This window comes from Rhipicephalus microplus, chromosome 6 (assembly GCF_043290135.1).
Source record: "Rhipicephalus microplus isolate Deutch F79 chromosome 6, USDA_Rmic, whole genome shotgun sequence".
In the NCBI taxonomy this organism is placed as follows: Eukaryota; Metazoa; Arthropoda; class Arachnida; order Ixodida; family Ixodidae; genus Rhipicephalus; species Rhipicephalus microplus.
The window spans coordinates 159,461,849-159,477,342 of record NC_134705.1 but is presented as its reverse complement, the minus strand read 5'-3'; the positions used below and the strand labels follow the sequence as shown (position 1 = coordinate 159,477,342).

The following is a 15,494-nucleotide window of genomic DNA, read 5'->3' as shown; positions in this document are numbered from 1 at the left end:
AAGGCCGAGAAAAACTGTGCCCTTTCTTCAACCCTGTTCGGCGCGTACACGCATACGACAGGTCACTCGGTGTTATTCAGAGCGAAGTCAAGAACAGCACATCGACCCGCGTCACACAAAAATTGGGCGTTCACTTTCAGCCCAGGCAACTTTTTAACAAAAAGTACGCAGCCAGTCAATGTGCCCAACGCGTGGTTAGCTACAACAAAAAACTTTGACGCAAAGCGTTGCACCACGCTGCCGGTCTCTGCATCGCCATCGACTTTCGTTTCCTGTATCGCTAACACGTCAACGTCGCGCTCCGTTACGAGGCGGTAAAGCTGGCTTTGTTTTCGTTTCTTGCCAGTCCTCTGACAATAAGAGTGTCGACATTCAACGGAAAAGCTTTTCGTGAACCATATAAGTAATCTCTTACATGATTGCGGGAATTATTTGGTTTATTGGGTGAAGTTGTATCCATCAGAATGAAAAATCGAGGCACAAGAAATCAACACTTGTATGTAAAATTACCGAGACGAGCATGGTCGACGACAATATCATCGTCGCTGGGACACGTCGGCGTGGTCGAAATATGCCAGCGTAATCACTGCGTGGCACTCTCGTTATACTTCCAGGATAAAAATAAATACTATCATCGTGCTCGTAATCTTATCACGAGAATCGCGAATGCTTCCGTAGACACTCTCGTGGCCTGCCCTAAGTGACAGAGCTTGTGTGGCTAATGACACGCGGCCACGATGAGGAATAAAGCAAGTAAGCGTAACAATATATGTCGACATGATAATGTACGCCCTATCTGGGAATGTCGGCTAAATGTAGGGAAGACAGACTTCCCTCACCGATCCCATCAGGAGTATCGCTTCAGGATCTCTGCTAAGGACGACGAACATGAAGGGGTGATCAACAGTGAACGTGATGCTAGCCTCCTTATCCTCCCATGGGCCAACCTTGTGGCCTTTCTCTTTGGTCTGTAATGAGACGCACTGCACGGCAATCGACAGATGGGGACCTCCTTCGGAGAAACTAGAAGGGTCGACTTCGTCTGACGCCAAACTCGACATGTCGGCGATGCCCGGCACAAACACGTCCAAGACTCCCAATCCGGGCAGCACGTCCTTGAGGTCGAACGTCTGCTTGACGGCGAACTTGGGCAGCCGGACGTCCACGCTACCTCGGTCTTGGAGGCGGTCAAGGCAGCTCTGCAGCCTGGGCCCCGTCAGCGCTGTCTCCAGGGTGCTTAGTCCGTTGCGTTTGTGTGGCAGTAGAAGCACCATGGACTTCTTGTAGCGCCGGTATCGGAGCTCTAGGACCGTGGCATCCAGTTCGTCATCGCAGTCGGCCGTAGGAAAGCGACCCCGTTGGTACATCATACTGACTGGGTCGGAAGGGGAGATAATGGAAGTTGTGAGGCATGCAATAAAAGATCACTGGCATCAAATTTACCTGCACCACTATTTTCGATTTCTCAAGTAATTATCGAACCCGTGGTAGCAACTCACGACTGACTAGGAATGCAACCAAGGGACTAATAACTATATTTTATATTCATTGATATGAGCAGTATAGAGCAAGATTGTTAGCGAGTGGAAAGCCTGCCAATTTGTAGCGTTGGCAGCGCTGCCTTGCGACCACCACTTGACTATGTACTCTCACACTGAACAGCGAAAAGTGAGGACAGGCTCAGCTGACATTTTGTCTGGTAGTTGTCTTCATTGAGCACGACCATCTTTGCCGTCAAGAGCACTGAGAAGCGATGTAGGCAACATCCTGCAATTGGGACTAATCGGATACGCCATCTCGCGATTCATTTCAGCTTCGACTTCTTGTAAAGTGCGTATCAAGGATGGAGGTCGTTCTGAACAGCGACGAGGAGGCGCCTGAGGATGCATGATTGAGTCATGTTTAGCTATGAATGTTGCTCCGGATAAATTTAGCATGAACGGTATTAAGGCATACGCACAGGTGTTTACGAAATAGTGGGGAGGGGGATGTATACTGATATCGACATTTTTTGACTCTTTGGACAACTACAGTTATCGACACGTGTCTCCCAGTTTCTGCCCAATGTGCATGATTTAAAAAATTATAAAGGATATAAAAAGGCAACTCATTCGGAATTAGGCCACTGCCACAAATGTACATCAGCACAGAACTAGCACAGGCCTACACCATGTTTGTATGAAAAGTCTGTGCATGACGGGCTCATTGGCCCAACAGGTAGCTCTACCCATACAGTCTCTCGCTTTGGCGGCTTCGGACACATTAAAGCTCGCTACTAATGTTGTCGGCGTGTTCTTGTTGCCGATGACATCAACTTGATATATTGTGGTCATGCAGTAGCATGTACCATATGTGTAAACAAACAATCCACTGCTTCTTCATTTACCCCGTTTCAAAGAGAAGAACCTAAGCGGCGCAACGGTTCTCAGACATGCTGAGGGATGGGCACCTGCGTTGTAAACCATTCAAAAAGGTGCGGCGAAGATCAGGCAGGAGGAGTGGGGCGAGCCACAGGAACTGAGATCGCTTCCGGCCGTCGGCTCAAGTCATTGCCACAATAAAAAGAATGAGATCGTGGACGTCATCGCTTTTGACGTACCGTCCCTCAGGAAAACTGCACTCTTTCCTGTCTCTCTTGTTTTTTCTTCAAGTTTGTGCAGCAATTCAATTTTTCAAGTATGAACCAACTAGTCTGCAAAAAAGTATTGCTTCAACATGTCCCTCAGGAGGCGTGGTACGTGTGCACATCTGGCACGTTACTGTACTGTCGATGTCACAGGGTGCTGAACACCTCGTTGAGCTTTCGTACACGGTTTACACGGTTTTCCGTCGAAATAAAACAACTTCGTTCAAGTGCACCGTATCACAAGACAAGAAAGTGACATATGTACACACTTTGCAAGTCCCGCTCATATTGCTCAATATAGCCAGGAAACCAGACATTTTTCTTCTGGTTTCCTGGATATGGCCCCAAGGTAACCACGGCAGGATTAATGGTGTAGCGAACATCACGGCATCATCGACAACTACACCGACAAGAATTTGCCCAGCTTCTCCGCGACTGGGCTCTTCCTTACTGCAATAAAAAGATTTCTGAGGAGGTCAGATACGAACCCTCTTTCTGGACTCCGGAAGACTCGTAGAAAATTCCAGAAGTGGTGTCCCTGAGATGGAACTTCCATTTCCAGTCAGCCGTTCGCAGTGACGTCACGCTGGCCACCAGGAGGGATGTGGTCTCGTCGAGGGTTCCCTGGGGGATGGCGTTCTCGCACTCGAAGGCCGACATCACGTGCAGCCACTCGTTGACGTTTTCCCTCACACTCTCACCATCTGCGAGCGACACGTGCGAGTCGCAAATCGACAGTCTTGTGCGTGATTTGTCGATCTTTATGATTTTAAAGAGAGGCCAAGTAGCAGAACGATTTCTCTCAAATTTTAGTAAATTACTCTTTCATAATACCAAAAGCACCGTTCTTGCTGCAGGAAGACGCTTACGAAACAAGAAAACGTAGAACAAAGAAATTAAAGTGGGGATGGAACTAGCTGCTTCAGCAACAATCATCGAGACATCATAGGGTTTGGTGACGTATGTGGTAGGGCTTGGGCATTTCATAATAGGTATATAATAAGCACATTGCACCCTGGGAGAGTTATGGTTCCTAACATGCCGAGTTTTAAGAAGCTTTTCTCATCAAGATACAAAACATAAACAAACTAAAAACCACTGAAATATATGACGTCACACACGAAGATTTTTGCACAAATCGGAGGACTGAAAATTTCACCCTGAATTTTCCCTTCTGTTAAATGAACCTTCAACAACTTCAGAGTAGTGGACATTTCGAAGTATAATTTATACTTCTAAACTTGTTCATTACTTCACTTTAATATTCCTTTCAGGAATCTGCGAGCGCTCCCTCCGAAAGCAAGACGAGAAACATCACGCTACGAGCGACCTCAGGCCCCAATGAAAAACCGAGCCACGTCGCAGGCCTCTTCCTAGAGGAGGCATCGACCAACAAACAACGCCCCGCTACCCTGCGAGTGCCAACGGAGGCCACCTTCTGTACAAGGGCGTCCTGTCACCGCCATAGAAACCTGTTCTGGCCTCGCGCGGCAACTGCCGTTCCGCTCTTGGAGCAAAATCACTCACATGTGAAACAGGCTTTCCACCTCTTTCTCTCAGTTCGCACTCACGAGTGCTACTATACGGCGGAATTCATAGCACGCGCACCTTGTACACATAGCCGCTGTGGCACGCTTTGCTGATAAGGGCATGGTTTAATGAACAACAACAACAACAACAACAACAACAACAACAACAACAACAACAACAACAACAACAACAACAACAACAACAACAACAACAACAACAACAACAACAACAACAACAACAACAACAACAACAACAATTATGATACAATAATAATAATAATTATTATAACACCAGGGGCTGAACGTGTGAGAACCTTGACATGATTATCAAGAACGCTGTGGTGGAGGGCTCCGGAAACTTCGACAATCTGGTGTTATTCAACGTGCATTGACGTCGAACAGTACATGCGCCTCTACCGTTTCGACTCAATCTAAGTGCGACCGTCGCGGCTGGGATGACGTGAGCCCTCAAACTTCAGGTCCAACCGTAGTCCACATTACCAAGTGCAGACGAGTGCTCTTACGTGTCCGTGGGTGTGTACACAAAGTTTTTTATGACTTCTCAGTAGAGCTTCCATTGAAAATCAAGTAATCTCGCACTGTGTAGTTTCGCTTGTTTGTAGTTTCAAGGGTTGTTGTCACCTTGTGCGAAATCAACGTGCCGGTGCTCCACGAGCAGGCAGTCGGTGACCGTGCGTAGAGGGTGGCCCGGAGCGGTACGAGGGACCACGTGACTGCCCGTTATGAGCTGCGTCTTGTTGTTGAAGCAGAAGTAGCTGAAGCCTCCCGCCAGGCAGGTGAGCTTGTACGCGCGACGCTGCATGTACAGCTGCGCATGAAGAAGCAAACAAGGTGTTTGATGAGACCGCGACATCCCCTTTGGATGAGACAGGCAAAGTTTTGGGGCAGTGTTGTGTGAGACGAGAGAAATGTACTGTTCATAGCATAACATGCTGCATTCTTTGTTCCAGAATGGGTAAATTCAGTTAAGAGGTAACAATTCTCGCTCTTTCTGACACGCTGGATTAAAGGAAAGAAATGGGAATAGTTCTAGTTGGCACTCTTGGTACTGCCTCGTGGCTAACACAGAGAAAACTGATAGCAATACGCGGAATTATACAAGCGGAAACGGCAAGATGGTGAGGCACGCCGGAGAGTCGAGAAATTTCGACCATATGGCGTTCTTTAGAGAAACATAAAAGGCAAATAGCAATTGAGGTGAGAATGAAGGAACAATTTTCGGGAATATCTAACGCTTCCAAGTTATCAACAGCAGTTTGCTACTGCAGTTTACTAGTACTACAGTGTAATACTGGAGTCGGCGGCCGCACCGTAAAGGCGGACAATGTTCGGCACGGCAACAGAGACGCCAAAAGGCCGCTTTCCTTTAAAAAATACGGGTGTTTTGAAGTGCGTGAACGCGATGCGGACCATTCAAGAATGATTTTATGTCGATATAGGCGCTTATTTTGCACAAAGGTAGCACTAAAAGGTTTCTGAAGGGCTATTAAAACAATAAACGTCCACTTAAAATTCGCCTTTTGTGTCTCTCTAAAATGTTTGCAAATGGTTACGTAGAAGTTTGAACGCGCCTATGGTTTTCAGTTTTGCTGGTTCCACGATGTCGTGAATGTTGCGAGTTGGGCGCAGCCCAGACGTTCAGGACCGAATCCTGGCGCGCCTATTGTTTTCAGTTTTGCTGGTTCCACAATGTCGTGAATGTTGCGAATTGGGTGCAGCCCAGACGTTCAGGACCGAATCCTGGCGCGCCTATGGCTTTCAGTTTTGCTGGTTCCACAATGTCGTGAATGTTGCGAATTGGGCGCAGCCCAGACGTTCAGGACCGAATCCTGGCGCGCCTATGGCTTTCAGTTTTGCTGGTTCCACAATGTCGTGAATGTTGCAAATTGGGTGCAGCCCAGACGTTCAGGACCAAATCCTGGCGCGCCTATGGTTTTCAGTTTTGCTGGTTCCACAATGTCGTGAATGTTGCGAATTGGGTGCAGCCCAGACGTTCAGGACCGAATCCTGGCGCGCCTATTGTTTTCAGTTTTGCTGGTTCCACAATGTCGTGAATGTTGCGAATTGGGTGCAGCCCAGACGTTCAGGACCGAATCCTGGCGCGCCTATTGTTTTCAGTTTTGCTGGTTCCACAATGTCGTGAATGTTGTGAATTGGGTGCAGCCCAGACGTTCAGGACCGAATCCTGGCGCGCCTATGGCTTTCAGTTTTGCTGGTTCCACAATGTCGTGAATGTTGCGAATTCGGTGCAGCCCAGACGTTCAGGACCGAATCCTGGCGCGCCTATTGTTTTCAGTTTTGCTGGTTCCACAATGTCGTGAATGTTGCGAATTGGGTGCAGCCCAGACGTTCAGGACCAAATCCTGGCCGTCCAGTGCGTCCGCAACAAGGCCGCAAGCCTAGACCTGCCGGTCCCCATGTGGGGGTAGCCGGGCGGTGCGGGGCAACTTCTGCGCCTGCACTGGACCATAATAAAGTTCTCACTCCCTTTCCCTTACTCTGTCATGTGGCCATAAAGAAGAATAATATGAAAAGCTAAGCTCAGTTGTCAAGAAGCTCGCCTTTGGAGAGTGAGGGACCATAGGTTCGAATGGCAGTGTTGCAATTAAAGTTGTAAACTTTTCGCATCGCAAATACGATACATTCATATGGGCCAAATTCATTCCGGCCAAGGAACTCTTCAGTAATACGGAAATGCGCTGTTGCCGAAAAGCAGTAAAAAAAGTTGAGGCTATTATCGCCCTTGATAAGGCTCAATTTCTTCGACTGCTTTTAAGCAATTGGTGTGGCGAAGCGAACGTTTCAGGCAACATTCAATTTGAAAAATACGCATACAAGGCGCATCGTTGTGAAGTTTGACGTCAGACAAAAGTTGAGCTTTATCATTAGTGATAAGGGCCTGAACTTTTTCGAGTGTTTTTAGGTAATCAGTGTGGTGAAGCCGACCTATCAGGCAACCTTTAGCTCGAAAAATACGCATACTAGGCGCATTGTTGCGAAGTGTGACGTCAGACAAAAACTTGAGTCTTATCAAGGTTGATAAGCGCCTCAACTTTTTCAACTGGTTTTATGAAATAGGTGTGGGGAACCCAACCTATCAGGCAATCTTTAACTCAGAAAATACGTATATTAGGCGTGTCGTGGAGAAGTCTAACGTCAAACGAAAGTTGAGTCTTATCGTGGGTGATAAGGAGCTCAACTTTTTTTCACTGTTTTTAGGCGTGTATTGTAATTAAGGGGTACCCTTTAGCTCGGGTACCCCCTGACCACAAAGCGGACAACTTAGGCATGATAAGTGTGACGTCTAAAGGTTCACTTTAAGGCGGGTGATTTAAAGTGCAAAAAGTCACTGCGGACCAATAATACGTCACACTAAAAAAAAAGCATGTTCTTGGCACGTAAATAACACCATACTAGGTCTCTGATTAACTACTTCAGCAATCTATGTTAGCTTAAAATTTGCTTTTAGTGTCCCTTTAACATGCACTTACATCGTACAGTATACGCGGGCACGTAGCAATTCGCGTCCATCGATATGCGACCTCCAAGGCCGAGATCTGGAGCGTTGGATAACTTGGCTTCTCACCGTGCACACCACGGCTCAGAAACGAAACGACAAGACACCCTAACCTGTGCCATCGTGTATAATCCTCCCCCTCCCCTTAATGCCAATGAATGCACGACAGGTGAAGGTCGCCATTCGCAGACAATATTAACCTCAGAAGGTGCAAATGTTAACGAAATTGCTGCGCGGTGGTGTGTTCAACGACTTTCACCTTGAAATCTTCGTCCTGTATGTTCTGCAGGTGCAGGGCTTCGGCCAGTTGCTCGGCAGTGGTCCCACCCGACAGAGCCATCATCATGGCCATCACTGTCTGCACGGCGAGAGGAGAGAAGATCACGTTGCACGGATCTCCAGTGGCGGCCCCGGTGGCTGCTCTCAGCTCCATGTACACATCCACGGCAAACTGGAGCATGGCGTCGTTGATGTCGTTTTCGCCTTGCAGTAACCTAGACGCAGCAATAGGAAAGTGTGCATCATGAACAATGCTTTGTTTTGCCCTGGTACAAAGATAGATAAGCATGAGCTCGTTGTGGAATGGCGTCAACTTGAGTGTTTTAGCATGGCTCCATCATAGGAAACAGCACGGGCCCCGCCACGGTGGTCTAGTGGCTAAGGTACTCGGCTGCTGACCAGCAGGTCGCGGGATCGAATCCCGCCGGTGGCGGCTGCATTTACGATGGAGGCGGAAATGTTGTAGGCTCGTGTGCTCAGATTTGGGTGCACGTTAAAGAACCCCAGATGGTCGAAATTTCCGGAGCCCTCCACTACGGCGTCTCTCATAATCATATGGTGGTTTTGGGACGTTAAACCCCATAAATCAATCAGGAAACAGCACGGGAAAACGGGAGAAGAAAAGTACGCGGCTGAGCACTAGCTGACAACATGAAGCTTGTATGTCGCGTGAATTAAATGTAGGTAATTCTTTGAAAAAAAAAAGACAATCGAAAAAACCGAAAAAAAGAAGCAAGGGTGAAGGCGTGCGTCTCGTCTCCTCTACGCACGCGTCTCGTATCGTTCATGAAAATGCAAATTTCAGTAACTGAGATAACTTATATCAATGTCGGTCAGTATCAGGGTGGTTAGTAAGAACGAGAAAATAGACAACCACCCGTTTGTGGCTCGAAGCCATAAGGATATCCGTACGGGTTTCCTTGTGGCTTCGAGCCACAAATGGGTAGTTGTCTATTTTGCCTTTCTCAGCCCTTCCACCACCTCTGCAGAACTCATTTACATTACGGTGGTTAGTATAATGGTATAATGGATAATAATAGTATAATTAATCATTCCACTTACAGGGTCCAATGTAATGTATTGTGATTTGTGAATGCTTCGCAAACTTCCCTGGAACGACAATTACGATTTATGCGCAGGATGCGCTTATGTTCGTAACTCGTAGTGCATGCAGCCGCACTCGGCACAGTGAACTGCCGGATTGCTTTCAGTTTTTGCCTTCTCATTGTTCTTGTGCACTCACAGCCGGTAATTGTGATAAACAAATTCGTGTGCTCTCGTTGTGCTGTCACACCTGATCCTCCAACACTGCGACCACCGCAAGACGTTGCTATGTCATAGAGAATTTCTGTCACGCAGGGTGCAAGCCACATCGCATGTTGCTTCCTGCAAGCGGAATGATTAGGGCGAGGGTAGTTCATTTTCTTGCATGGTGACTCGCAGCTTGACTGGCACCGCGAACACCTACCTCATGCTGCCATGTGCAGCAGTACTTTTGTCTTGTTCGAAACACCATGCAGATTGAGTATGATCGCCATTCTTGTCATGTAATCTACAGCATGAGGTTTCGCTGTCTTTCAGGATGGCTTCGGCTAATCCTGTAAATAACTGGTCAGAGAAGCTAGACTTCTTCAGTATGCAAATTTGGTTTGTGGAGCTAGAAACGATTCGATGCAAACATTATCTTACAAAAGGGTTTTTCATAGCGCACAGCGCAATAGTCCGTTTACGATGATGTGATAAAAATGGAAGCAATCATCCCTTTGAACAAGGTCAATATACTGCCAACAGGTTTACTTTGCACTCAACTTCGTCTTGAGGTTTAGGAAGCGCAGTTGACAATCCTGGGCAGATCCCTCGGCAATAAAAGTCCAAAAATTGGCAGAGAATCACTAAAAACGGTGCTGACCCTGTTGCAGCTCTGCACAGAGTTCTCATGATAAAGAGCTTGGAAGGTTGTTGACATGCCGAAAAGTTTTTCGCCAATTAGTCGAGCTGACTGAATTTAGCAGCTGCAGGTCTATAGCGGGTCTGAAGCAGGTCGCTTAGAATCGGTTCGATGCAGACGCCTCCTTTCTGCACATACAAGTACTCGTCTTGTGTGACGATGGTCGAGCATAGGTACAGCGAAAGCAAGTTCAGAAACCTGGAAAGGCTTATGCCAACACAATTTTGGAAGCGTGCTGGCACGTACGTTTCCATATCGTCTCACACGAACACTGAAAAGGCGGCTTGGGGCAGAGAGTAATAGAGATCCTTAATGTCGAGTGACATGCACGCTCGCAGGACTAGAAACTTTCAGAAGCTCAATATTTCCAGATGGCTTGCAGATGAGGGAGGGGTCATCAATGTCGAGTTGCGTGAGGTCCTTCTGCAAGCAGCTGCGCAAGAATGGGTGCCAGCTGACGACTTTTGACAGAATCCCCCGGAAGGGGCAACCTTTTTTATGCACTTTCACGGCGAAGAACGCTCGGAGGCCAAGTTCTCTAAATTGAAAAGGAAATGTTCGGCAGTTCCTGGCATTTGGTAGGGCTAGATTTCTCACTTTGGCTGGTTGGAGGTTCTTTCCCTGCCCAAATTTGCGCCGTAGGGCTGTGTCGACATTCGTGCGATACTTTTGGGAAGACATGACGACAAAGCGGCCATCTTTATCAGCTTTGAAATGCTTTAGATTGTTCCAGGAGCACTCAACTACACTCCTAAGATGCGGACGCCGGATGCCTGTCGGCCGATCTTGGAGGACTGGCACGCATTCACAAACAAACAGGATTGTTCTCCACAGGGACAGCTTGGCTACTGGGGAGGGGGGCAGGATTTTGTCACTGGGGGAGGGAGGGCACCAGCGACAAGCGAGTTCATGCAGGGGGGCAGGAATGCGTTACTCATGCGTTATTTTTCAACTATGTTTGACCTTGCGGAGGGGGGTGGCACAGAGAGGCGAAAATTCCGGGGTGGCTCTAGGCCCCCAATATCCCGCGCTAGTGCCGCCCCTGCTCGTCTCTCTGCTGAGGACGAGTGGTCTAGTCTACCCTAGCTCCGATGCAACCGAAATGTTCGGGCCCATTACCAGTACAGTCGAACAATCGGCCACTGCAGCCGAGATTCGATCTCATGACCTTTGGGTCAGCCGCCGAGCCTCACACCTACATACTAGAATTCGGTCTCTGCGTACTAGACGCCTAGAATTTACCGTTATGGAACCACGTAGTGAAGGCCAGTTTCGCACTATAATTTTCCGTATTTATTTATTGACAAGACTTCAACGTTATCGCTTGATGCTCCCTGCTCGATGTGACTTTACTTCCTTTTTTTCAATAGTGAGCGTGTATTTCAGTATTGTATCGAGTAAAAGTTTAATAGTACTAGCTTAGATCTCACTTTCAAATAAAAAATGGCAATATATCCACGGAGTGAATGATGGAGAGTGAGGCGAAGCATTCGTTCGTCCATTCATCCGCCCCTGCGTCCGTTCATGCGTCCATCCATGCATCTGTCTGTGTGTCCATTCGTCCATCTATTCAAGTTAACACTCCAAGTACCACCATCTCGCATCTTTTCATCATATATTCCCCATATAGAAGCACCACCATCCAGCGGGCATTCCAAGGACTAAACGAGAGGTGGCACATGCACACTTTCTTACGGCTTGCGCTTTGGGTCTACTTCCCACCTTTTACCACCTCGAGTTCATGGTATATACTAGTTCACTGTATTCATGGCACTGCGGCCCAACGCTCGCTAAACCTTTCTAAAACCAAGGAGGTTACACCCAGCGAGTATAACGTAGCAACCCTTTCTTATCAGATAGTGCTCAATGTACATGCCAATGGCTGCTAATGGGGAATGAGAGACAGGAGCATCCGGCTTTTAGTTAACGCGCACGCCACGAACATTTTATTGTTCAACAAAGCACAGGAGAAATCTCCCACCGGCACCACCTTGCAGGTCGAGATGTAACACTGGTTACACACTACGACTACGACTACGACTACGAGGGACAAACGGGTGCCGCTTTAAGGAGCTTCGCCCCTAAAAGCACGATATGATGAAGGACGCCGCAGTTGAAAGCTCCGGAAGTTGTGACCATCTGGTGTCGTTTAAGCTGCACAGCACAGTACACGGGCCTTTACCTATTTTCCTTCTGCAAGTGCCACAATTCGAGTCGAACCCGTGACCTTCGCAGCAAAAGCTTAACCTCTTTTCTAGACTTAGGCCGAAGCTATTTTACAGGCCCATGGCACACACTCACTTTGCTTTGCGGCGTGCGGCACGACGACTGCGGCAACCCAGCGTCTCGAGCTCCGACGAAGAGGTGGGAACGGTGGACTCTGCGGCGTCTGGATTGGTCTTGTAAGCCACCGAAGGCGTTTCCACTCGCATCTTACGAGAGGAAGGCGACGACAGCTTCTTGCCCCTGTTGGTTTTATTCATGGCTACGTAGATCTTGTTCGCCTTCTACTGTGGCTCGCACCCACGGTGGGGAATTGGCCGAGATTGGCATGGTTTCATACCATGTTGTAGAACTTTATTATAAGAGATGTTATATAATAAATTTACAAATCTTCATAAAACTTTGGTGGTAGAGCAAATAGATAAAACAGAAAGGACTGCTTTTTTATGTGTTACAGACAACAAAATAAATCAAAACGGCTTTTAAAGAATGAAGTATACATGCGTCGACGCAAAAGGATAATAATAATAATTAGCTACTTAACCGATTGGTTACATTAGGATAAATGTACACAGCCACGCAAACCTTCACATTGGAGAACCCCTAAATAGAGCATCTAAAAGACGAAAGTGTCCCCACTGCTGGCTGAGTGCTTTTTTGCGACTTGATTGAGGTGTACCCACTACGGTAGTCAGCCATTAAAATTGGTGCTCTGGCGGACTGCGTTCTAGAACAGAATCCCGAACCTAGCCTCCTACTTGCACAAATTCCCACTTGCACTCGTTGACTGAAAGTCGGTTTTGGATCCAAGATATTACAAAATTACGTATCAATAATTTCATTATATTGTATGAAAACATAGGAATAAATGATTTTAAAAGGCGCTTCCCCAGGCGCAAAATCCTTGGAACTAGGTCAATGGAGATAGGGTTACAGTAAACTATCCATGGTGTCACTCGTGATCGCTGTCACAGTGCTAACCTGTGCACCTTGGGGTTCATGAGCGTTCTGTCATTGCATCAACCTGGTGGTCGTTTTATCGTGGTTTATGAACCCAGTGAATGCTCACTCACTCACCAAATCAATCAATCAATCAATCAATCAATCAATCAATCAATCAATCAATCAATCAATCAATCAATCAATCAATCAATCAATCAATCAATCACTCACTCACTCACTGCAGCTGACCAGGGCCAAATCCTTTAATACATCGTGTTAGGCGCACGTATACAAGCAGTTAAGCTTGCGCTAACATAACAAAACTACCTTGAACTATGCTATGCCGTCTGAGGACGTGCTTGACGTGCGCACACATGTGATTTCCACGTGAGGTGCGAGACGCGGAAATGAATATGAGAGTGCAGATGTCGTGCAAGGCCCTATGCTACTCGTCGCCCGCCTCACTGGTTGTGGAGGCTGTGATTCTTAAGAGACGGCGCCGCTTGCGTTGCTTGGCATGTGTCTACCGGAAAATGTTGACTTTCGTACTTGTTGGACGCCATTAAAACAGACACAAGTGCAATCGACTGTGTCGTCTGCTGCAGCTACAGCCATCTTGTGCGGCACGGTCTCTGCACTACCTCACAATTTTCCTGCGACACTATGCCGCAGGGAGTTTGTGAACTTGCCTTGCACGACAGCTGTGCTTGTTCGAAACGTATACTGCGGTGCCGCTGCCACCATGTAGAACTTGTGAAGCGATTGCCGAAGTGCAGCACCTCCATGAACCGGTTCACGAAGAAGTAGAAGAATGAGGAGGGGTTTAATTAAAAAAAGGAGGAGAGGTCAGCCTGGAAAGCGGGTTTCTAGCCTGCTACTCATCACGGGGGTAAGGGGAAAAGAGAAAGAAAAGGAGGGTATGATGAGGGGTGATTTTGGTATAGCACAATGAGTCACTGCACACACTGTCTCGGTTGGTGTAGGACACGCACATAAGTCTCTACATTAGCCGATGCTCTAAAGACGGGAATCTAGTGCAGGTAAAACGAATGGACCTTACATGGTCTAGCTAGCAGATGACGTAGGTACAAAAATTCCACACTCAGTCCGCTTTAGCCGGTAGCCCCCAGGCAGCCATATCACACGATGTGCGGCCAACAGTAATGAAAAAATTTTACCCAACATTACACAAATGCATATGCTCTACCTAACATTACAAATATATCTGCTGAAATTGCGGCGTACCTAACACCTCACCCAATGTGATCCACAAGTTTTCGTGCAATATGCACAAAAACACAGCGGCTTTGCCGAATGCCTGTAACGCCAGCTAAAAAAGCGAGGACCTACTCGAAGCGCGGGAGGCCAATCTCGTCTCAGATGACCGGGACCAACGATGTCGCTTCGTCGCCAGGGCTGAGGAGGAATTAAAGGCCAGATGATTCCTGGAAAGGGGAGACCTCCCACTTAGGGTGGAAGTGAGACTAGCACTGCCATACCATTTTGAGAAATAATAAACGTTGAGACCTTCTCTTGAAGTGGGCAGCTTTATATTCGAAATTAAAATACATGAGAAAAGTTCTAGAAGGTCAACACACCGAGTGAGCTTCAGAGAAAAAATTCAAACAAATGGGTGGAAAAAGAGGTCGATGAAAGGAGTAACGAAACAGGACTAACTGACTGGGAGTCGTCCAGAGCTTCAACCTTGCATTTAGTTCAAGTACCCACATACTTAACGTTTTTAGATGCGCAGGATGAGACCCGTCGATACGATGGCGAGATATAAAGAAATTGAACTACGCTTCGCGCAAGAAAGTAATGTTGAAACTAATGAAGGTTCTCGCTTAATGACTGCTAATAGCCAAGTGCAAAAACAAAAACTAACAGTTTTGTGTACGTATACAACCGATGAACGAAGCTCCTTAGAAATGGGACTACGCACGTTATTAAAGACGATAGTCTTTTCTGGGGACCTTCGACAAAAAAATTTTGGTTTGTCTGTCTGTACATTTGTCTGTTTGTCTGCCCTAACAATACCTCAAACGGCACCAAACGACCAACCCCATTCGCAGCGCCCAGCAATATTGCTCAAGGTTTAGCGTTTATAGTTGTGCGATTGTCAATTAAAACGCAATGATTGCGCATATCTGAGGCGCCACAACAACGCTTCGATGTATTGTATGTCTGCTTTTATACTAGAAGAGGCACACACAAGTAACTCTAAGGAATGTAGCGTTTAATCGCGCTGCACTGACCGTGCAACGCGATGCTCAAAAAGATTGCCCGCAGCTTCCCTCGAGGGAACACTGAGGAGGATGCGGAGCATATAATTGGTTAACGGGGTGTTAAATTGCGACTTACTTGGGTCGATGGCTAAATTGGTTAACGTGGTTGTAGGAGGGGGTGTTA

At 47.3% G+C, this 15,494-nt stretch overlaps 1 protein-coding gene across 1 annotated transcript; it reads right to left on the bottom strand.

The window, feature by feature from the left end:
- Window positions 1-734: 734 nt before the first annotated feature.
- Window positions 735-3,317, bottom strand: LOC119168386 (iris). Its single transcript, XM_037419792.2, has 2 exons — window positions 3,115-3,317; window positions 735-1,375 (listed from the first exon to the last, which is right to left on the bottom strand). Exons 1-2 carry the CDS (start codon window positions 3,284-3,286, stop codon window positions 810-812), a joined length of 738 nt encoding a protein of 245 aa, XP_037275689.2. The 5' UTR covers window positions 3,287-3,317; the 3' UTR covers window positions 735-809.
- Window positions 3,318-15,494: the final 12,177 nt, after the last annotated feature.

What these genes read in the sequence shown, in the direction of transcription:
- LOC119168386 (XM_037419792.2), bottom strand. Translation starts at nt 3,286, where the DNA reads ATGTCGGCCTTCGAGTGCGAGAACGCCATCCCCCAGGGAACCCTCGAC. An exon ending in TTCCGGAGTCCAGAAAGAGG is followed by an intron (nt 1,376 to 3,114) that starts GTTCGTATCTGA and finishes CTTCCGACCCAG; the next exon opens with TCAGTATGATGTACCAACGG.